Raw genomic sequence first — 24295 nt, 5'->3', positions numbered from 1 at the left:
CTGAAAGTCAACCTCTCTCCCTATTTAATTTCCTGTAAAGAGAAGAATGCGCCACTGTGAGACAGCTTCAGAGCAAAGGCTATATGTTATGCTGCAAAATCCCATCTGTTGCTGAGAAGCATAAGGCAGTCGTGCTCAGAACATGGCATCTATCGGCTTCCCCTGAGATCAGAGGTCAGAGACCTCTTCTGCCAACCCTAGGAGTCAATATCCAGGGGGAAAGAAGATAACTGAGACAGAGTAGCTTCTTCAGTATTCAGGTTTCAGTAAAGTGAATGCTTTGAAATACTGGAGTTTGGCAACGGCCTCTGATTAAGTCTCTCCTCTGCCCTACTTTTCCCAATCCTATTCGAGGTACCACTTCAACCTGGGAAGGGTGGAGAGGGGAGGAAACTGTTCAATAGTTAACAGCTATGGCACCTTGCTGTGACACTAAAGTCCTTGCCTTTCTCAACTTATGTATAAAGTATTAGCCAGTAATTGTAAAGTAATTGTGCAGGGCAGCATTTTCCCTTCTAAGATATGTGCCTGATACTCAGTCAGATCCCCTTTTCCAGAGGCTGTCCCGCCATGGAGGTGTTTCTCTCCTAGCTGTATTCTGCTAGAGACCTGTGCTGTCCCCTCAAACATTTTTACTTGCATATCTTAGTTCTCTTAGCTGAAGTGGTAATACAGGGTATCATCTCAAATGGTGAACTCTCCAGCTGTGTGGTGTCTGCTGAGCTAACAGACTGCAGTGACTGAAGAACAACATTGCCAGGAAGAAAGGTAGTGTATTTCAGCCCCCCGACCCTTCCCAGTTCCTGACCAGACGAGACTCATCCAACAAACCAGTAATGGGAAAAAAAAAGTGTATTAAAATATTCACAAGATTACAATAGAAAACATGAAAGTCCACTCAAGAAAAAATATCCAAGATAACTGTTTCCAGATGAGTCTGTAAAAGCAAAACCACTACCAGTTGATACCCTGGCTTTTCATGTAATCAGGACATGCATTTCATATCTAGCTCCCTCACACAGATTATACACCTGTCTTACAGGTGTTTGTTCTCTTGCATACCTCCAAGATGGAGGTTTATGAAAAGCATCCAGTCTATGTTACCAGTTATATTTACCACATAAAAAGAGCTGGCATTGTAGGGAGATAGAAGAGATTGCACAGCACGCTGATAACAAAAGGCATTGAACTTCATTTTAGAGTGCAAAATCACGTTTAAATGAAAGGGCTTAGTAGCTTTAGGGCACTGAAGAGAAGGAGAGGAGAAGCCTCAAGAAGAGTACAAATGCTGAGCATCGTTAATATGATTTTGTAGTCTCCCGTGTAAAATGTTACCTAAATATTAGCACCACAGCGGTATGGCCACAGCCCAGAAGTCTTACCCACCTTCACATCTTTGTCAGTTTACAGAGAAAACAATTCCATCACCTACTATACAGTAAGAATGTTTTGTATTTGAGGTCTTAGGTAGATACATTAATAATGCAAAATTCCAAGACAAGATTTTGAAACAGACTGAAAGTATTTTGATTATAAATCAAACGGCCGACACTTTACCTCAATGAATCCACTCTAAGGCAATGCAGCTTCTAAGTTGCACATATACATGTACTGCAGTTACAAGACAGATGGTTACCTAAGCAGTTCTCACAGGTTTAAAAAAGTTAAAAACCTAATTCCAGCTTTTCTAGTCACAAACTGAAATAGCACTAAAGCTCTGAGAAAACAAAACCCTACAGTTCTCCAGTTATCGATGACACATCATGCAATTAATTATAGGGAAATATGTGCCAGCCTGTAACGGCTCTCAATGCCATTCAATGAACATGCTGACCATCTCCCTCACAGAACAACTGCTAAAATCAAACAGAGTGATGGAGATTTGATGTACTGATTACAACTACTAATTTACTTAGATTGATACTTTATACGTAATGATCTTCAAAATCCATTTCTGCTGATCAGTAATAAGGAAGAAAATATTCATTGTTAGTATGGGCAAAACCCTCACTTTCCTGTTCTGTTCAAAACTGGGGATGAGAAAAAGATGACTGATGCCATTCATATTCTTGTCTCTAGAGGGTGCAACCTGTCTTAGCAGCTAGAGCCCAGGCTGGCGCGCCAAAACTGCTCTACAGTAAGTACAAGGTCACTTTTACATGTAAAAGGGAAGCCAGTTGATGTATTTTTTTTAGATTTCACTAAAGCTTTCGATATGGTTTCTCACAGAATGCTACTTGGACAAAATGTCCAGCATACAGCTAGATAAAAACATAACACAATAGGTGAACTATTGACTGACAGGTAGGGCTCAAAAGGTTATGGTAAATGGCGTTACATCAGGCTGGCGACCAGTCACCAGTGGGGTCCCCCAGGGCTCCATTTTAGGGCCAGTTCTTTTCAATGTTTTTATAAATGATTTGGATGTAGGACTAGGTGTTTTGAGTAAGTTTGCTGATAATACTAAACTGGGAGGAGCTGTTGACTCTGTCAAAGGGTAGAAAGGCCTTGCAGAGAGACCTGGACAGATTAGAAAGCTGGGCGAACACCAACCACATGAAGTTTAACAAGAGCAAGTGCCACGTCCTGCACCTGGGACAGGGCAACCCTGGCTGTACGTACAGACTGGGCAACGAGACGCTGGAGAGCAGCCCCGCGGAGAGGGATCTGGGGGTTGTGGTTGACAGCAAGTTGAATATGAGCCAGCAGTGTGCCCTGGCAGCCAGGAGGGCCAACCGTATCCTGGGGTGCATCAAGCACGGCATTGCTAGTCGGTCGAGGGAAGTGATTGTCCCGCTCTACTCTGCGCTGGTGCGGCCTCACCTCGAGTACTGTGTGCAGTTCTGGGCACCACAGTACAAAAAAGGACATTAAACTGTTGGAGACAACTTCTACATCACACAGACCTTCCCCAGCTCCATCCAAGCCACACAGCACTTCTTTTCAAAATAGATGGACCTAAAAAGTACTAGCAGCAGTACTGGAACTGGTCAAGAACAACACGCTCCATTTTCCTACGATTACATGCTGTTCGTTTCCACCTGCAAAACAGCCTCGGAGAATTAAGAGAATACCAGCAGGGGACATAGAATTGAATTTCTGGTCACTATTACATCAGGATCTGATGACCGTGACTGACTTTAATCTTTGCTTGCTACCCATCAAGGAAATTGGAAGTCCTCTGTCACCTGAGACAAGTAAGCCAGCTAAGCATCAGTCCCTTTCATCGGCACAGGTTACCACACCTGATTAAACAAGCTAAGACAACCTGACTGACAGAAAGTTCAAAACAGTTTTGTCTCATACTGCCTCAAGTTCTGTTGACTTCAGCCTGAATAAGTTGTTTAACAGCTACATTGTAAAAGCTGTCCATTCCAGCTAAGCAACTTTGCTCATGTTTCCACGACCAAAAAAAATAAATGAACAGCCTTCACAATGGAGAGGGATTCAGACCAATTTGTACTACTGTTCTTGGAGATAAAGGAGTTTGTTTCTTTCTTTAAAATAAAAAATAAAATAAAAATAATAAAAAATACTTCAAAATTCAATCTGCCTTCACACAGAGGATCCAAGCAGCTTTGCAATGAGACTCCTCAGTAGAGGCTATATGAGCATACCTGTAACTAAACAAACACAATGACATATTTCCTATAGTTAGCACCAGAAGTAACAGGATTCTGCTCAGCTTCTCCAGTATATTCCAGAAAGAAAATAAAAAATAAAAAAAAAATCAGAGCCAAGGACAGACAGCCCTATTTTCTCACAGCACTGAGATTTTGATAGTTAAATTAATCACCCTTCTCCCTTTTACTCTAAAATGTCTAGGGAGAAAGATGTAATGCACAGGGATAAGCACAGGCAGATAAAAATCAAGTTTCCCCATCAACCATGTCAAAGGCTTTGTTTCTTGGTAAGTGTAAAATACTGGGGAGAAACAGCTTGGTTCATAGGGAAAGCAGCAGTAGGGTTCACCCTGATTTTAGTGATGCTCCTTACAAAGGCAGGTGTTGTCAGGAAACCAGCCAAGTGTGATCCCGATGAAAGCCTGTGTACCCAACTTTGTTGTGAAAAATGACTGAAGAGGAAGCCAGACTCTTCTCACTAATGTTTGCGGACAGGACAAGAGGCAACTTCTGACAGAAGTTTAAAACCAGGATATTCCATCTGAACACATGGAAACGCTTTTTTACTTTAAGTGGCCAAACAGGTTGCCCAGAGAGGTTGAAGAGTTTCCATCTGTGGAGATACTCAAAACCCAACTGGACGTGGTCCTGGGCACCTGCTCTAGCTGAACAGGGATGGTTGGACCAGATGATCTCCAGAGATCCCTTCTAACTTCAACCATTCTGTGACTGATTTTGTGAAATAGATTGAATTAGGAAATGGCTAAAAATCAGAGAGAAGGGGTTATGGTAGATCAAACTAAAAATTATCTACTGGTACGGAAAAGCCTACACCACATTAGGATGTACAAAACAGAAACCCTTCTTACTATATGCTAGTCTGAAAAGACCTCAGCTGGAGTGCCACTTCAAGTCCTGAACACTGGATTTCAGGATACAAATGGGTCAGCTAAAGAAAGATCCTCTTCAGCAGAAAAGGATGATTTGAGATCCCTATCAATCTATGAGGAGTATAATCTCGAAACAAGAAGCTGGGAAATTGTATTCAAGTAGTAGACTTGCAGAGAGGAAGGAAATAAACTGCCCTCCGCATCCTCTGTGCAAATAAAGATTATGAAAACACACAAACAAACAACAATAACAACAACGACAAAAAAAAATAAAAACAGCAATAAAACAAAAGTGAAGCTCTAAATTTCTTCCAGAGGTCATTCAGCCTCCATTAGAGGCTTTTGAGAACTGATAAAGCATCTCTTAGGAAGTAACAAAGGTATAATGGAGTAACAAGGGAGAGATGAGGGAACACTACAACTTCCAGAGCCCTTGGAGCCCATTTTGTTGTGCTTATATGAAGTGACACAGTTATAAGGAAGAAACATTTCATTGCCTCAGACTTTCAGTGAACTTTTCAACCACCTAGAGTTACTGCTTCTTATCCCTCTAGCTCACTAGCTCTTAAATTTTCACAGGTAAACTACAATTTCACAAAAGTCATTAGGTCAGCACTATCGCTGTACCTTAAAGGACTAAGCTTGAATATATGGGCTTGATACAGAAGTAAACGATTCTGCGACCTGTGTTATACAGGTCAGGTAGGCCTAAACATTTCCTTCACTTGCAGTGGTAAGATAACCATTTCTGATAGCTACGAGTCACAATGTGGCTTGCAAAACCAAGTGAGAATGTCTACCTCATGCAAGAAGGCAGCTTGTACTGAGAATCTGACCAAGGAAATATGAATACCCTGTGAAAGTTACCTTTATATTCACCTCAACAACAACAACTAAAAATAGGCCCCATAAGCAAAAAAAAGAATCTCGAGGTCAACCTAGAATCTTAGTTATCTTCCAGTTTCTCCGTTAATAATCAAGATAAAAATATTTAAAAACTGTGATGTGAATTTCCACTTTCTCTCTCGTCATACAAGATACAAAAAAAGAATATTGGCAATTTATAAGCAGAATTCTTACCGCATTTCAACATGCAACATTGGTCTCACTTCTGTACGATTAAATAGACTATTTACACACAATTCATATATATCTTTCCCTCTGTATGCACATGCATTGGTCCTAGCCTAGGCATCAAAGGCCACATGTGAGTTCTCTGGGTCAAATTTTGTTTAAGCAATTCCAGTCTGAATGCGTGTTTTGTATTGGATAGGTTAGGATCTCATCTCAGTTCTTCCGAATATCAGCATAGACCACAGACTCTGACTTGTTAATCTTGTCGCTGTGCTGTCCTCCGGAGTGATCTAGCTGCGCGTAAATGACTGGGCCCTGGAAACAGAATAAAAAAAGCACAATCAGTATTGCTCAGAATAGGTCATACTGCCCCTCCCTCCTGCAAGGGCTACAGCAAGACCAAAGCTAAAACAAGACCACACAGCTCTTATGACTGCTAGTGACACTTTAAAGCAAGTGGAATGAGCCCTCACCTATAAATGAGCTCTAGTCTGCCACCTTGCTCCTATTGGGAGCGTGCCAAACAGCAGGATTTCCTCCCTTAGCATTATTAATGCTAAGGCTGCTTGCCTTCTCACCATCAGCAAAATACAGAATCCTTTGTTCTGAAAAGCAGCAATTCTTAGATGTTGTGGTGCAGAGAAAGATAGTCGTATGAATGCCAGATTTAATATTTTACAAGATAAACTACGCTACATCTTTACCAGTAGATAGCAGAGTGTACTTCATGTGCTTACTACCATTCAAGTCCTGTAAATCTCAGCACAGCTGTACCACTTGGATATAACTGAGGGATAAAATAAACCTGCAGCCACCTCAGGACACCACAGTCACTGCCCAAGCAAATGATGGGATCAAGGCTCACACAGCAGCAAGCCAGAAAATACTAAAATGGTGCAGTAACGCGGAGTCTTACCTCACTTTTGAGCCAACCCTGCACAGAGTTAAAAAAAAAAAAGCGTAAAACTAAATCCTTGGTCAGCTAGGCCATCAAGGCTCTCTTTTGCTACCAACCAGTCCAAGGTATGGTGCAGATCTGCAAACAAGAGAACTGCCCAAAACCATCACACCTGACCTCCACACATCAGGTATGCTTGGCACCTTCTTGGGCCGGTCTGTTCAGCACTGCCCAGCACTGACAGATATTGCCAGGTTTTCCCTTGAAAAGACTGCAACACAGCCACACGCCTCTGTTATATCTGCTGGAGTGAAGTGGAGGACATTAAAGCACCGTCTTTCAGCAGGGCATGCAAACACCCCAGCACTTTCCTAAAGGACCGTGTCCTCCAAAACACAGCCCACAGGAAAGCAAGCTGCAGCTGTTCCAGATGGGCTGAGGGCAGGACTGCAGCTTACAAAGAGCAAGTGCCTGACAAGACAAAGGTGGGACCTTTACGGAAAGGGCTGACCCGCAGCTCCAGTTCTGCACACCACAACTGACAAGCACAGGGCAGAAGGCTGCGACCACCTACCAGGAGATCTCTGGGGAGAGGCCACACACAAACATTACCTGCACAGGAGAGAAAGGAACTGTTCTGTTAGGTGGAGGGAAGAGGGGGAAAATTGCAAGGACAGATCTTCTTGTTCAGTTCTTCTTGTTCGAGGCTTTTGCCTCGAAACCATTTCACCCATTTAACTCCATTTCTGTTTCCCTTAGGTCCAAGGGAGAAGAAGCCTTCACAGATATTTCTCCCACTCTCTTCTCTCCAGTACTTTTGGTATGCTGCCAAATTAGAAAGCATCTCTACGGAATTGACACAGAAAGCTTTCCATCTATCTTCCAAAGCAACTAGCTAAAGATGAAAAGGAAATCTTCGAAGGACCATAGGTACACTTCTGTACAGCGGTTTTCCTTCCAACACAAAGGCAAAGCATGCACTTGCCGTATAACTCATTCTCCTTGAGAAGCAGTTTAAACCCAAACTTTCTTCCTTCCAGGTAAACCACTTCCCAAGTTATAAAGAAAAAGAGTAGAGGAAGGGGATGGAAAGAAGGATGGAAACTTACAAGCAGATATAAAATGCTGAATAGAAATAACACTGTGGAAATGCTGAAAAAAAAATATATAGATGTCCTAGAAAAATTGGGATTTAGAGTCTCATTCAAACCACCTTTTTTTACCCCACTGTTGATTCTCACATTGTTCTGATCTCCAACACTGTATCTGGATTGCAATTAGAGCTAATTGCAATCTAATTGCAATCTAATTGCAAAATATACAAAAAAGTAAAGACAAAGTGAGCCTAAAGTTTATTTGTAAGTAATTTAGGAATTCTCATTTGCCTGAAACCATAGTTTAAGGACATGGTAAATTCAGCTCTACAGCACTTTGTATCAGTTCAAAAAAATCTACAGCTTCATAAAATACTCACTATGACATTTCAAGTTTGCTCAAGAAATTCTGATGGGTCAGTTTTCTACCACAGGAGTTCACTACTCAGGATCAGTTTTATCACTATTCTGATTTTATGCCTGGTTAAATATAGTTATCCTGCACATCAGGTGGTGATGGAGAGGCTGACTTGCTGTGGTCACCTGATCCAAATCAAGCTATCGTTGTCTGGATATGTTCACTGTCACCTAAACAAATGGTAGATTAGCTGACGCAGAGAAAAGGAGGAGCAAGAATTTGCTATAAAGCCTCACCTATCTGATTTATTGCCAGCTGAATCTTAGTGAAGACTTCTTACATAGGTAAAAGCTTCAGAAAAGTCTAAACAATTCAGAACTTTCACCGAAGTCCAACTAAGATCATTCTGACTTTCCAAAACTAAAAGAAAGAGCAGCACTGCCATAAAATAACCTGCATTTCCTGAAGTCTTGTGATTTTTTTCATTCAAACCAATGGAAAAAGAGGAGCAGGTATACCCATACCTTGCTAAAAGTTTGTCAGCAGAGTCATGAATTGCAAGTTACAGCAAAGAGAAAGGAGTCATGAAGTTAGACCACCATGCCATGTGGTTTACAGTATTCTCAAGTTCTTTAGATTCTGGAAGATGTTGGAACTACGACAGATTCCAGCCCCAGGAAATTTATCTGAAATTTAAGTCAGGATTCCCTGCACCATGAACTGCTCCCTCCTAGGGTCCTGGTGTCCAGCCCAAAGCTCAGAACAGAGCACAAACTAAGCTTGTTCAGGTATTCCTAAAGACCAAAAGCCTGAGGTCTACATTGAAGTTAATGTAGCTTTAGCGCTCCCAGCTTCTACACTGACAGGCCTACCCACTTGGGATCTCTGTGCCATACTGCTCTGTACATCATAAATGTACTTCTGAAGAAGTAATGCTTTAAGATGAACAGTACTTCAGCCTGCCCAGAAATGAGTAATCAACATCTCACAAAGCACAAATACAAATGACAGCCACCTTGGAGCAAGCATTTCTTGGGACAACACACTGCCTCCCAGTTTGCCTGTTGCAACCCAGATTGTTAGCTAAACAAGGACACCCAGCTGGGAAATGCATTTAGTTCCTGCCTTCAACAGAAATGTATTTCTCTCTCATCCAAGTAACAGTCATAGTAGAATACAAGTCACTGCAGAATGATGGCATGGAAAAGAAACACCATATACAAATTTGACAGGACAGAACGTATCTGCTAAGAAGAAACAGTGAAAACAAATGTTGTTGAGTCACTCAGCTGAACATTCACAGAATAAGGCAAGCTTTATCTAGGTCTTAAAGGCAGACTGCTATTAACAGACCCACTCCAGTCAAAATCAGAACTATTTTAAAACCTTATCACTTGATTATATTGCTTTTATGTTCAGAGAATAACTGTTCTCTGAAGTCATCAGGCAACAATGTGGGCCTACATACTAAACCTTTGTCTTCTGGAAGTACTACACATGTCAAGAACAAGATGTACTTCAAAAGCAGACTGTAAGCCCCCAACAGAGCAAGGACCTTGACTTTATCCATCTCACTCAGCACTGTATTTTTTTTCCTGTAGTATTAACACATATCTCCATTACTTCTTCAAGAGAAATGAAGAAAGCAGGTGTCAACTCTGATTTAGAAACCTCTCAGAGTCCACACACTACTCCGTAGACACTTCCTAAAAGGTGACTTATTAAGAATTAGTCCATTTTGGACCTAAACTCACTCAGGACCCATGCCTCCATGGGAAAATTGCTGAGCATACACAAATCAAGAGGTAAGAAACACCTTACCGATATGGAAATCCTGCACATTGTTGGCCGATAACTGTATATTGCACAGAATCCCTGTTTGATGCATGCTCTCTGCCCTCTGACTAATTTCCCATGAGATGACTAGTCTGAGTAAGAGCCACCTTGGTCCTTCAAAGTCAGCAGAACTTTGCCAACAGCAGCAAGAACAGGACAAAGTTTCATAATTTCAAGCCCACAAAAGCTAGGTGGCTCAGCAGAAAAGCACTCTGGGCAGCAAGAGTAACTTCAGACTAACCATCACTGGTCAGTGTTTGCATTGCACTGGCTCATTTTCATGTAAAGGCACTGCGTGCCACTTAGAGCATATACCTTCACATCGATGAGAGATTAAGTAAAATTCCTCCCCAGCACAATCCCAGAACAGCCTAGGCAGTTTTGTAGAGTGTTACACATCTAGTATATAATGTTATCTCCATGTATCTCCAGCAGCTACCCACTAGGATCTCACACTTGTACTTCACTAACATCTATGTTAATGCACAAGATCAGAGCCATCTTTTTCGTACATAAGTACAAAAAGGACATAAAACTCTACCTCAACTAATATCAAAATGCTATTCTTTCAGATGCACTACATCTTTGAGGGATTACTGCCCATCTCTTGTTCAGATCAAACACCCCCCCCACCCTCATCACCTTAACAGACAGCACCTAATTCACGTGTCCCACCCTGCCTTTAGCTTTTCCATACCATCTCCCCCATGCTCCGGGAGGATCCTGCTTCGGAAAGAAGCAGGAAGCAGTTTACCTGGTGTGATCTGGCGGGTACGCTGTTTACCAGACCCTCTGTGTCGGAGGGTGACTTCTGCGGAGCCTGCTTAACCGGTGACATCAAGCTCTCAGATGTACCGCAGCTGACGAGGTGGCAGAGCAGAGTTTGCACGACAATGTTCAAGAGGCACAAACACACACACACACAAAAAAAAAAAAGGAACAAAAACAAAAAACGAGTGATGGCGAGATGAAATTGGTGGCAGATTATGCCAAAGTAAAAGTGAACATAATGGATTCTGGAATAAACACATATAATTCTCCATCTCTCCCATCTCATTTCTCTGTCCTTCCTCCTAGAGTCTCACTGGTGAGCAACGTGAAGGAACAACTTTAATATGCGACAGCAGCTCCTTCAAAATTCTTGTTCCCTAGATATTCCCATTTAACCCAACCAGTCTAAAACTTTACAAACCCACAAATGTGTTTTCTTCACTGAGGCTTCAGACTCAATTAACTTCCAACTACAAGCTAAGTAGCCCCAGTCACTGAAGCAAGTGTTATACCACTGCTACAATTAAAGTGAATGCTTGCAAGAGCCACTAGCTCTCCATACTACAAAGGTACTTCCTAGCGAAGTCCACATTAGTTCCCTTGCTTTTTGTTTGGGCTATGATTCCAAAACAATTCTGCCCACTCACAACAGACACTAGTCTCTGGAGTGATTACTTTAAGAGGCATACATGACATGTAAGCTATGTGTCCAGATACAGCTACATGAATATCTAAACAGGGAAATCTTGTTTGAAAACTCAGAAAACTGTCTTGTGCTGAGGACTAACACCTCTGGAAGAAGGTTGCCAGTTTTCATTCATTGCTTGCTTCTTCCCATCCGCTTAGAGCAGGACTGAAAAGAAAACAAGCCAATGACAGAGAAATGAATACTACTGAGCTAAGTATATGAGCAGATGTCTTCAAACTTAACCTTGGCAGCTTCTGGGCAGTGCAGTAATGGGTCTCTAAATGTTCAGTCTATCTCCTCTTAACCCATGCACCCGGGAAAGAAAACGGGCCACCTCCTCCACAACAAACACAGGAGTTCCCTTTGCTACCCTCTGATCACTGAGCATCCTTTCCCCACAGTCTTTTTAAAAAGACAGTGTACAAAGCAAGTACAGAAACAAACAAATAAGGACAGTGACATCAAGCAGACCACCTCCTCACAGGCAATCATTTTTTAACCTTTGGGAAGTCTAACCATAGAAGATTTAGCTCTACAAACATGCCACAGATTAAAAAAAAATAGAAATACTGCAGACCCAGTAACCACAGCAAGGGGTTTCCGCTCTGTCTCAGAGACAGAGCAGCCCTTCTGTGACCAAAATGACATAACAATGAATTGTTTTCTTTATTCACAAAATTCCTAAGATCCACGCTACCTAAAAGTCATAATTCCTTTTTAAGCAGCTCATGCACTTAGATGACTGCATTTGTAAGTTTCCAAATGGCAGAGCTGTCCGAGCCAGAAGAACACTTACAGGGAGTGTGTTTTCCTTCTGTCATGGAAAGAACTCTGAATTTCCTGTGCTCTAGTCAATGCATTGGCAAGTTCACTGCTGGAAGAGATGGAGGGACACCATCTGGGATAAGCAGCAATCCCACCCCAGCCAGACATGAGACAATGAAACCCAAGCACCCAGTGAAATGCATTGTCCCTTTGCCAACAGATTCCAGCACAAATTACAGCAAAGTTATGTTAGCACAGAGCTAGCCGGTTAGTCAGCAAAAGAAGAGGAAATGTGTACACATACACACAGGTATTAACAGCAACCACCAACTTGATTAGTTACCATGGTGTCTAGTGGGACTGGAAGAGAAGACCCAGCCCTGTTACATTCCCAATCTGGCGTCTATATCAGGATCTCTGTAAGGAGAGGAAGATAAGCAGGATCCGATCCCAGCACACCAAGGCAGAAAGGAAAACAAAAAACAAAAAAACACCAAAGTCAGATCATGAACGGAAATTGTGGCCATGCAGGGTTCCAGATGCCGCGCAGTGCCCCAGCCCACCTCAGTTCAAGGCAGAGTTGTTATCTAAGAGTAAGTACATCTCACTGCTACCACCACACACTAGGTTAGTGTCATGGAGAAGAAAGTCCATAAGTTTGAAGGGGATCACAGCACATTTGGTTTCTCTTAGCATGTCATGCAGAGCTGCCACGGTCAGCAAAAGCAGTATTCAAACTTCGGAGTTTACTTTCCTGGGAGAGCAGTTAAATCTATTATACGAAATTACTGCACGTGACCTCCTGCTCCAGGCTCAGCTCCAGCACATGTCCTTCAGCAGGAAGACAGTGGACAGCAGGTCACTCAGAAGCAAAGCATGTGGACCATCACATGTACACTCCTGGTGCATGACTCTGCAGGTTTCTTCTCAGTTTTTAGCAGAAGGACACATGCAGAAAGGGGGGAGCAGACTTTCTGCACAATTTTGAGCACATGCAGCTGCCTTCACTGCACTCAGCCTTACCATTGGGAATAGCCAACTCACTTTCTCTAAGCTCTCCAACTGGGAAAAGGACAGGGCAAAGTTCAATTTAGAAATCCCCACAAGTTTATTTATGGAGTTGTTTTCTTTAATCTGACAGGCAACCAAGAAAACCTGCAGGAAGCAGGAATATTTGTTGGGGAAAGAACAGAAGAAGGTTATAAATCTTGATTTTGTTTCTAAGATTACAGACATAATTTTCATTCTTTCTTACCGAAGCAAATGACCATCTAAATTAGAGAGAAAGAGAATAGAGAAATCACTTCCCCCACCACCAACAAGCTCCATCACCACAGGATTCAAGTTTGCTTTTGTTAGGTCTTGTTGCATTCTCACATCCCCACTCAAAGAACTGTGCTTTATTTAGGAAGTATCCTCCTAACACACAAAAAAAAAACTTGTAGGGATGGTAACAGTTAACTAAAACCAGACAGTTGAATGAGGATGGATGTGGAGTGGTTACTCCTTCCTTACTTTAAAGAGTGGTGATGAAAGGGATTTTGGCCAGTGTACCACTGGCTCAGGAGCAAGACACTGGTAACTGAAAAAATCAGTCTTCATCCCAACAGAGCATTCCCTAAAACCGCACGTGGCACTTTTTCTTTGGGAAGGGGGAGGCTAAGGGAACACGGGAGTAGGGATGGGAAGGGGAACAGAACAGAGCTAGGGGATCTTAGGTTAGATGTTCATAGGGCACATAAGCTTGTGGCAGGGGATCAGCTGTAACATTTAGTGATTATCAGGTGCAACTCATGGTCAGTAGGTCTTTTCAAGCACAGCAGAGAAATAATCATTATGGGCAGATGGCCAGTCTTCCACATGGCCATACCCTACCTCTAGTTACGGTTGCCAAGACTTGGCTGAAACAACTCCTACCCCCCTCTAAGCCCTCCCTCTGATCCTACTGCTGTTCCTCACATCATACACAGGTGAGGAGGGAGATCTCTTACCCAGAGTAACGTTTTTTAGAGTTGTTCTTTCTGATGACAAGACACACGACAATAGAGATGAGCGGTGTGAGACCTGTAACCGTACCGATGACTATCCCTGCCACCATGGCAATGGGGAACGCAGGCAGGCTGTCTGGGGAGAGAAGGGAGAAAACATTCAACTCTTCTGCATTCCCTGATTAACAGAAGTGCAAACCACAAATGTTCTTGACCTTGGATTCTTTTAGAGCAGAAGCACTAATGTAATTTCCAGGAATTAAAACATGCAGCCTAAATGGTAGCGATTGCAGGCAGCTAGCAGAATAATGTATGAACAGAGCAGACACCAAGAGTGTTCTTTAAGTCACCATCCTTCAGAAAAGGCTTTATATTGAACTAAGAATTTTTTACGTGTCAAAGAACACAAGTGATAATGACAACAACCCTATCTCATTTTGTGTCTGAGAAAAAAAGTTACGTTCACCTTGCAATTCCCAGCGAGGTCAACAGGAAAAGGCAGGCACACTTGAAAGCAGATTTGAACTTAACATATTGCTAATCAACGAAGAGCGCTGAAGGTTGGGTGTTCTCTGGGTAGCATGCAGCAAACAGCCCAGTTACTACCCACAATCACTCTAAGAGAATTTATACATGCTTCTGGTGTCTCAAAATACATCTCTATACATTTTCATAGCGTCATTCTTCCCCTTCTTAAGTCAGGATCATCAAAAGGTATTAGCAATATGCTTACAAGAACACAGTATTGCTTTACTCACATTTTCCCCAGTACAATTTGGGGGAAGGAGAGGCCAAGAAAGAGCAGCCAGAAATAAAAGCCAATCAGAGAATGAGTACAAAAGACTTACAGGAGAAAGAATACACAATCCACCATTATATCTTTTTGCAGTAGCAAACAACATTCCCCCTCTCATCTTGTTTAGTACAAGGAACACCTTCAACCAAAAGAATCATCTTCAACAAGAATCCATGGTACGATAGTTCCTTCCACCAAACACAAGTAAATCAGCATAAGATGCAATAGGTAGAACACCTTATATAGAAAATCATTCTCAGATAACTGCATCTGACCACCACAGAATTGCTGAGTTTGGATGGGACATCTTGACATCATCTAGTCCAAACCCTCTGCTCAAGCAGTGCCAGCTTGTGCAGCCTGCTCAGAACTCTGTCCAGTTGGGTTTTTGCTGTCTCCAAGGATGGAGACTCCACAAACTCTCTAGCAATCTATTCCAGTGTTCAACCATGCTCACAGGAAAAATGTGTTTTCTTATACTGAGATGAAATTTCTTGTGTTTGAATGCGTGCCCAACGCTACTTCTCTTGTTGATGGGCACCACTAAAGAACTTGGCTCAGTCTTCTTTAGATGCTCTCTCTCTCTCCTCAGATATTTATGATTATAAATATTGATATCTTAAATATAATTACTGATGAGATCTCTCTGAGTCTTTCTTCTCTTTTGCAGGCTAAACAATCCCTATGAAAGGTGGCCTAGTCCCTTAATTATCTTAGTACCCTTTTGCTGGATTTCTCCCAGCAAGGACCATGGACCATGTTTACATACAGCATTCCCAACAAGTCTACAGTCGAGCCCATTTTGACACACTTATATAGGAGGGAATAGCACAACACAGTACCCTGCTGATGCAGGGGCATCATACTAACACAACATTTAGTATTGTTCATTTTGAGTTTAATGACTTCCAGGAGAAGGGCTGCATGATCTCTAGCCATTTCACTGTTCATACACTCATTTGACTGAATACCATATCAGCAGCTTTCCTAGCTTTTCAGTGTTTGATGCCAATTCATAACAACTCTGCAATTCCAAGTCTTAGTAAGAAATTAAAGATGAAGACATTAGTGCCACAATTTAAAGGGAGATATCCTTTTTTCAACAACCTTTGGCAACATCTGCCATTAAGGAGAAGAATCTTATGAACAATAATACTTTTCAGGTACAGAAGACAAAGATTGCCTTTGAGCCCCACGCAAAGAAAAGTGGATTTCTTTTGAGGCATTTAAGAACTAGGAGTTCCGAAATTTCTCTACAGGTGTAGGAATGACTGTCTGGTAAAGCATCAAAACAAACATGCGCTTCTGCTAGCAGACCACCTCCCACCTTGTACTTAAGGGAAAAAAATAACCAACACTTTCAGAACAAGAAAGTGGCAATCCAAAACTATAGTGTCGTGTCTGCTAAAAAACTGATATTAAAGAAGATGACAACAGACAATCTGATATATTTGTTATTTCTTTGATTCAGGTGAGATTTTTGGTTGACTGGATTTGGGTCAAGAACAAATTATGCTCTGTTGACAGAGTTTTTAACAGGCTACAAGAACGCAACTGTTTGCACATGAAACCAGAGGCTTTACTACCTCTCAAAACACAAACCAACAGACTACAGAAGAGCCTACACAATTTTATGACTGCATAGTTCAGCTAAAGAATTGTCTCCCACCCCTTTTCTTATGTTCTTCAGTATTGCACTGTTATATGAATTCCTCATAAATATTTGCATAGCATACAATGATTTCATTGTAACAGACAGCCCCAACAACATAACCAAATGTTAGCTTTCAAAGCTGGTGTTTAAGTTCATAGTTTAACACGAGCCAAAACTCAAGCCTTTCAAGGAACATTTTTCACTAAGTATCACAGTAATTCAGAGCATCTTCCATTTTCTCTGGAAACGTGCTAGAATTTGTTTCATTTCATAAAGCTGAAGTTTTCCAATGCTGGTAAGTAGAAAGATTTCCATAAGACAATTCTAGTTTTTCCCCTCATGAGAGTTCAGATCAAAGAGGGACTGCCTCCAGATAACACCAGCTGTCTTGAACACAGTGTGTTAAGAAGCTTCTTATTACAGGTAGGGGAAGCCTAACATAAAGGACTTGGGATTCCCTACAAATTTCCATCATTTATGCTCTGAAGAGTAGTCCTTTCCAGATTCAGATACTCCAGTGAAACATCAGCCTTGCTTCTCATCCCCACTAACAGGATTTTTCCAATATACTTGAAGTATCGTTTTGTGCAAACACTGCGTAGACATTTCAACGAAAAACAGCTGAGTTAGCTTGGCAATTCTGAACAGTGAAGTCAACACAGCAACTTATTAAATGTTTAATCCAAAATGTAAGGCTAACCAAGCATCTGTGATCAAGACCATTTAAACGTGTAAAGTATGGTGTCCACACTGAACCTTTAAAGGGCAGCTGACCCAAATTGACTAAAGGAATATTTCATGCCATATGGCATCAGACTCAGCACTAAAATTGTGGGGAGTTGGCCAGGCGATGATGCCCTTGCTTGGGGACTAGCTGGACATCGGTCAGCTGGTACTGAGCACTTGCCTTGTGCATCACTTGTCTTTTTGTTCTTAATAAATGTTTTTTATCTCAATCCACAAGTTTTCTAATTTTGCCCTCCCAATTCCCAATTAGCTTCCCTGCATCCAGCTGGGCAGGGAAGAGGAGTGAGCAAGCAGCTGTGTGGTGCTGCTCTTCCTGTGCTGCTGAACTGGACAGGCTGCGACTCCAGAGTGAACTTGAGTCAGAGGGGCTGGGACCTGTGGATGAGTCCACGTGGGACCATGTACACCCCAAAGTACCTGTGGCCATAGGTAAGTCCACTCCAGCAGGTGTCTGAAGGGTCCTCTGAAGGGACCGTGGCCAATGAAAAGGCTGTGCCAGAACAGGTACACCTTGAAGCAACTGTGGCTGTGGATAAGTCCATGACACAACAGGTGGACCTCTAAAGGGACTGTGGCTCACAGATAACACAATGCCAGAGCAGGTACACCTCTAAGGGACTGTGACCAACAGACAATCCCAAGCCGCAGTAGAGGAGAGGGGAGGAGTTCACTGCAATGTTAAACCTGCAGCAGTAGAGATTGCAGTGGATTATGCATTTAAACTGTTGTAACCCGTCATCTGAATTGCATGTTATGGGGAGCACCACAGCAAGAATCACTCAAACCAACTGAGGATGATCCTCACAAGAAGCGGTGCAAGTGCAGCAGTAGCCCCACCTGAGCTGGCTTTGGCATCCAATAACCCTACACAACACACTTCCTCTCCGGTCCTGAACAACCACCATAACAGAACCAAAATTACAGACTAAATGACCATTTTATGGACATTTCACAGGGGCAGTCAACGGACTAAGGGAATTATACCTGTATTAACCGACAGTTGATGACTAACAAGGATGTACTGGAAAGCATGGGACCTGGGCATGATGTAAATGGTATAGAAAAAGGGGTGGATATTGTCCTCATTTTGGTTGGGATAGTGTCAATTTTCTTTGTAATAGCTGCTATGGCGCTATGTTTTGGATTTGTAATGAAAATAGTGCCAATAACAAACCATCGTCTTAGTTGTTGCTGTACAGTGCTTACACAGTCATGGTCTTCTCCATTTCTCATACTGCCCTGTTAGCAAGGAACTAGCAAAACTCCTGACCCAAACTGCCCAAATGAATATTCTGTACCACGTGATGTTGTTCTCAATAATAGAAGTAGGAGGAGTTGGCTGAGGGCTGCCATTGCACAGAGCATCTGTTAGCTAGCGGTGAGTAACTGCATTTTGCACCACTTTTATTTTTTCCTTTGGGGTCTAGGGAGTTGTTGTTTTTTCCTCCTTTGCCTTTTCTTTCCTTCTTCTTTCTCACAAAATTCTGTCTCAATCCACAAGTTTTCCAACTTTTGCCCTCCCACTTCTCTTCTCCCTATCCAGCTGGCAGGGAGTGAGCAAGCAGCTGTGTTGCACTAAACTGCTTATCAGGATCAAACCACGACCATGCCTTTGAATAATTTACAACACCAGCCCCATGACTCAGAATAATTAAATTTATACCTAGTTAAAAAAAACATGCACAAGGGTCAAGATCAGCTAAGATGAGGATGGATTACATGCTATTACAAAAGCATTCTGCCTTTAACTGGAAGTACTACAAGACAGTATTACAGCTACAGCTATTATCATGTATATAGCCTGAAAGCCTGTTTTCAAGGTGTTCCAAGAGATCTGAAGACAACTGTTGTAGAATTTTCCCTGTGGTACAAAGTACTGCCAAACACAGAGTTCCTTTCAGAAGCGGTGAGATTCTCTTGTCCCGATGCTCTGCCTATGGGGAAATGCTACACTAGACACCCTTTAATTTCTTTGATTTTAGGCTTGTTAGGAACCAGTAAGCAGAAGTACAACTCAAATTCTTGCAGCAGTCAAACTGGAACACCAGTTACTTTTCCTAAATGAATGATGAGGAAAAAAATACTTCAAGTTCTCATTGTTGTTTGGTCTGATGAAAAGATCCTAACAGTTAAACCATCCAGCAGCATTTGCATCCATAGAGCTTTTGCAAAGGCAGGATGTTATCTGAAGGCACATTATTTCCTAGAACTATATCTTCAGAGCTATCTCTAACTGATCCTCCAATCCACACCTTTTTATCTTGCTGTTTCCCACACAGCAAATTGGTTATAGCTCTGTTGCAAGCTTCAGGACAGACATAAAAAAAAAAAAGAAATCAGGAACTTTCTTTTCCATAGGCATATTGGGTTTACACAGTAAGGTGTCAGGGGAACTGCATGAGCTGCTTTCACAGCCAGCTTCAAGAGACCCAGGAGTTGCTTTCCACAGGCAGGATGCAACTGAGCCCATCAGCCAAGCTGATGGCACCTCTGGGAAAGCATATTTAAGAGAACAAAATGTTGCACAGCAGTGAGGAGGGAAAAAAAAGGAAAAAAGGAGGGACATGGACCTATGCACATCAAGGTCAGAAAAAGATGGAGAAGAGGTGCTCCAGGCACCAGAGCCTGCAGCCCATGGAAAAGACCACGAAGTATGTTATCTCCTTCCATCCCACAGAGAAGATCAGTGTGGAGCTGCAGAGATATCCACACTGCAGCCTGTGGAGGACCCCAGGAAGTATCTACCTGCTTTTATCTACCTGCTTTGGGAGGAAGACAGCTGTAGCCCAGCCTGGAGCAAGTTTATCCTGCAGGACATGGAAGGAGGGAACCCATACTGGAACAGGGGAAATGTTTGTGGAGAAAGGACTGGCAGAGAGAAGCTGTTATGGACTGAACCAAACCTCTCATTTCCCATATTCCACACACCATTCAAGGCAGGGGAAGTAGATTCAAGAATGAAGGATTGAGGTTGAGCCTGGGAAAAGGTGGGGAGCTGCAGAGGGGAAGGTTTTCCCTGTGACAGTAACTGGTAAGTGATCTCCCTACTTTTAAAATGACAGAGTTTGTATGTCAAGGTATTTTCTCTGTCTTGTTTCCAAATGGGAAGTGAGAGAGCAGTTGAATGGGCATCTGACCCATGGTCAACCCCCCAAAATATGCAAATTAAAGTATCACCTCTGTTGCAAGAGGCAGTTAAGTGAAGTAGCACAGAAGAGAAATAGGTGCAGACATTTCCTTCCATACATCACGATCCTTTATTTTAGGGAAATGCAGAGTCATTTGTACATACTAAATTCCATTTTATTATCTGCAGATAATCCTCAGGCTTTGCTTTTCCAAGATGATTCATTTAATATTGAGTTCTTGTCTTGCTGAAGCCAACACGCAAGTCTGTTGAAAAATATCAGCTGAATTAGCATACTGAAATGTCTTCATTTGTTTAATCTGGGTTAAAATCTGAAGAGGCTTTGCCAAGACAAACCAACATTGCCAAACCAGTGGTTGCTTTACTGCTTCTTCATAGAGACTACCAATAGAGTAAAAGAAAAATAAACTGACTTATTTTATATAGATTGCAAACTTCTTCCAAGAAATGGAAAACTAAGTGACCTCCAAAAGGTCCCATCCAACTTGAGCTATTCTGTGAAAAGACATGGGTATAGACCTTGCCTACAGTACATGGAATGATCTCATGAGCAAGGGTATACTTGTAGCAGCAGCATCATTCTAATTAGAGTATACACATGGGTAATCTCCTCTAACACATTAAGAACTAGTGGAATAGTTGTATCAGCATTGTCATTTATGAGTCCAACATTTACTCGTGTTTTATTAAATACAAATTTGGAAATCTGATCACTGTGAGAACTGTTTCTTTGCAGGAACTGTCACACTTTGGCTGAACCCCAGCTTACCTAGAACAATCAAATGTTTTGGGTGGCCGGGGAAAATAAACAGCCAAACTGACATATGGAACATAAGCGCTCTTGAACTGTGATCACCATTCCCAAATACTAATCAGAAGCTTTAAATAACTGGAAGTAGCCAGGCCTTGCAGCTTACAATGGTCACTACGGATACTTTAAGAATGGCTGTGTAAAAGAGACTAAGTGGACATCCAATAACCTTTGCATGGAAGATAGTAGCATCTCACTGTCAGCAGGTGCTCAGGCCAGATTATTAGTTTTGTTTTCCAGTATATATAGTATGTATTCAAAAAAAAAAAAAAAAGAGCCTGCCACTTGCTCTCCAAATTTCGTAAGTCATCCTAACCTTTGATGTAGCATAATACAGAAAAAAAAACACGTTCATCGGAATCTTAAATAAGATGAGCTTTCAGCACAGTTTCCATCAGCTTTTGCTAGTACTTGTTAGAAGTTCAGGAATTCATGGAAATAGAGAAAAAGTACATGACATTCATTTTTTTTTAAACAGCTGTCAGACTGTCAGGACTATTAGGACCCAGAAGAAGAGAATTAAAGAGATGGTTGTTCCCTCCAGGCCACTCTCCCACCCCCATGAAAAGTGATATAGACATGGAAGAGGGGAGATGAAGAAAGGGAAAATAAAATTAAAAAAGAAAAATCACACAGGGTGAATACCTTTCTCCACAACTCTAACTCGGATTTCTCCTGGTTTGACAACAATATCAGGTGGGTTCTTGACATCACAAATGTAAGTGCCGTTGTCCCGGAACTGCATGTTTGATATACTGATGGAAGCATCTTTCTTGTTAAGGTCTCCAGTCCAAGTGATCCTGTCTTTAAATGGTAAGTCCTTTCCAGGGTATGACCTTCCATTAAAGTAATAGAAAAACTGTAGTCAAGGAAAAGAGGATATAAGAACAATCCAATTAGAGATTATAGAGCTGCCATACTTCTCTCACTATTACAGCATTCTCCTAGAGTTCACTGTATAATACACAGCTAGCATTAGACACTTGTGTGTTGTGTTTTGTTTCCCCCCCACCCCCACCTCACCACCTTAGTCTGACTTGTTATGTCTTGATCACGTAACCATGCTATGGCTTATACCTCAATCATACTACCTCAATAGACTGCAAGTTTTGATTTTCTGTTGTTGCTTTCTTTTTCCCCCCCTCTCACTTTTTTTGGGGGTGCAGGGTTTGGTGGACCAGAAGGCAGGGAAAAGAGAACAAGGCTGGTAACCTGGGAACAATTAAAGAATAGAACTTCTTCCAGATCACAGCCATCTGTCTTTCAGGTAGAGGAAGCCTTCTGCATCCTAGCAGGAAATGGTTACCAAGCTTCCCATCTTGTGAGTTGCTGCGTGACTTGCAACTACGGTATAGCTTAATTAACATGCAATACGTTCCTTACCTGCACCCCTCAAGAAGTCCCGCTAGCAATTTAGAGCACATCTAGCTGTGTTCCAGAAACCTTTAAGGTAACTAAATATAATTGTTTCCTGACTTCCAGATGATTAAGTCGCACATGGCTCTGCATTCCCTGGACCTGACCAAAAATCATTGAAGAAAGAACCTCTTTAGTACTGTCTTTGAAAACTGTACTAAAACTGCACCATTCCTCACTATACCTGACCAAATTTAGAATATACAGCAGTAGAAGTGCATAGAGCTGCACGGAACAAAAGCCCACTTTCAGACATTTTTCAGACTGGTCATAATCTTAAGAGACAGATCAAGGCTGTAAAACAGAAGTACATTGTGAAATAAAGAATTAATCTTAACCAAGACTCAACCCAAGTTTTCTTCAGTTCAGCCTCCAGAGCATGGTTAAAGAAATTTAAGACTATATTCTAGCTTCCTCTTTCTACAGTCTTCTTTACAAAGCAGTCTCTGTGCCACAGAAGAGACTGTTTACAAACCAGTCCTCTTCCATTCAGGTCATCTCCCATTGCTTTACCTGGTCCTACCCTTGACCTGAGGGTTGTCTGTTCTGCAACTAAGGAGATTGATCTTATTACAAATACTTTCAAAGGTAGACTAAACAGTACACAAAGAGAAAATAAGCAACTTGCACAATGCACAATGTTACACTGTAGTAGTGATAATTCAGATTCCACGAGCAGCTCCACAGCTCATTTTCAAGTATAAGAAGATAAAGAATTTAGAAGATTCTTAGCTGCTCATCTACTTCTTACACAGAGCTACCACACCAACATACCTCTCCTCTGACTAAAACTACTAGTATATTTTCCAGATGCTGCACACTCCAGCCTTTGCTGAGATCTAACATATTGCAATACATTTAAATAACTCTTTAAAAAAAATACTAAAATGAGAGTGGTGGAGACAAAACACACAGAAGAAGGCTCCAATCCACATTTACTTGACCTCAGAACCAACTAAAAGATCTCTGAATACTTTTCACAGCCTTCCACCCCAGGTAGGTTCCTCTACAGCTGTTCCTTACTGAGATACGAGTTGCTGCTCCCTCTGGTTGAAAACTCCAAGAAACAGATGCTGCACTGCTGATCACTTCCACAGATGTAAACGTGCATGGAAGCTTTGCATCTGTCCCATTCTCCACAAACATTTCTTCTGGAGTGCTGACCTCTACTGCGGATACTTCAACTGTATGAAAAAGGCAAAGAGAAGAAAGAAGGAAAAGAAGAGGCATCAGTGCTGCTTTGAGAGTCAGGAAGTTGCAGTGGTAACAGTTCATATTGCATTGCTTTTAAGGGAAAATTAAGAAGCGGCAACAACAACTCCTACAGCAAGTGTGTGTACAGGCATTGCATTATACCCATAACATAAACAAGTATACAGCAGGTCAGTTCACTACTCTTTCCTTGTATTATCTGCTACAGGATGTTTTCCTTCCACAGATGTTTCCTCTACAGCACTTTGTGGAAGTCAATTCTATAGTGCAAAGGATGAGCTTACACTCTTCCCTTCTAGCTGCCAGCAGAGACTGTAATAAATAAGCCCCACTGGAGGAACTAACATCTTGGATCCAGCTATTACTCAATTTCCTCTAGAGCTCACATCTTGTTTCCCATTTCTTCAGCTTTTCTCAGCTGTAGCTGGAAAAAGAACTCACCTTTACTAAGCTGAGGATTAAACCTCTCTGGGTCCCAGCCATGCTATCAGCTTCTACTCTTTGGTATGGTTCAAGGTCTTCATGT

The 24295-nt window shown here is 41.9% G+C and overlaps 1 protein-coding gene across 2 annotated transcripts in view; it reads right to left on the bottom strand.

Annotated features, from left to right (window-relative positions):
• Nucleotides 1-834: 834 nt before the first annotated feature.
• The window catches only part of MPZL1 (myelin protein zero like 1), a 39125-nt gene continuing 15664 nt past the window's right edge, over nucleotides 835-24295 (bottom strand). Inside the window, exons 2-6 of one of the 2 annotated variants that reach the window (XM_035540988.2) lie at nucleotides 23581-23741; nucleotides 21787-22000; nucleotides 13989-14121; nucleotides 10528-10633; nucleotides 835-5902 (exon numbers count right to left, since the gene is read on the bottom strand). In XM_035540988.2, the coding sequence (XP_035396881.1) occupies nucleotides 5801-5902; nucleotides 10528-10633; nucleotides 13989-14121; nucleotides 21787-22000; nucleotides 23581-23741 (716 nt within the window). In that variant the 3' untranslated portion in view covers nucleotides 835-5800. Of the gene's footprint in view, nucleotides 5903-10527; nucleotides 10634-12340; nucleotides 12415-13988; nucleotides 14122-21786; nucleotides 22001-23580; nucleotides 23742-24295 lie in introns of those variants that run through there. The other variant, XM_050710516.1, reaches the window with a different exon arrangement.

This window comes from Cygnus atratus, chromosome 1 (assembly GCF_013377495.2).
Source record: "Cygnus atratus isolate AKBS03 ecotype Queensland, Australia chromosome 1, CAtr_DNAZoo_HiC_assembly, whole genome shotgun sequence".
Lineage (NCBI taxonomy): Eukaryota > Metazoa > Chordata > Aves > Anseriformes > Anatidae > Cygnus > Cygnus atratus.
This window is presented reverse-complemented; position numbering and strand designations above follow the sequence as displayed.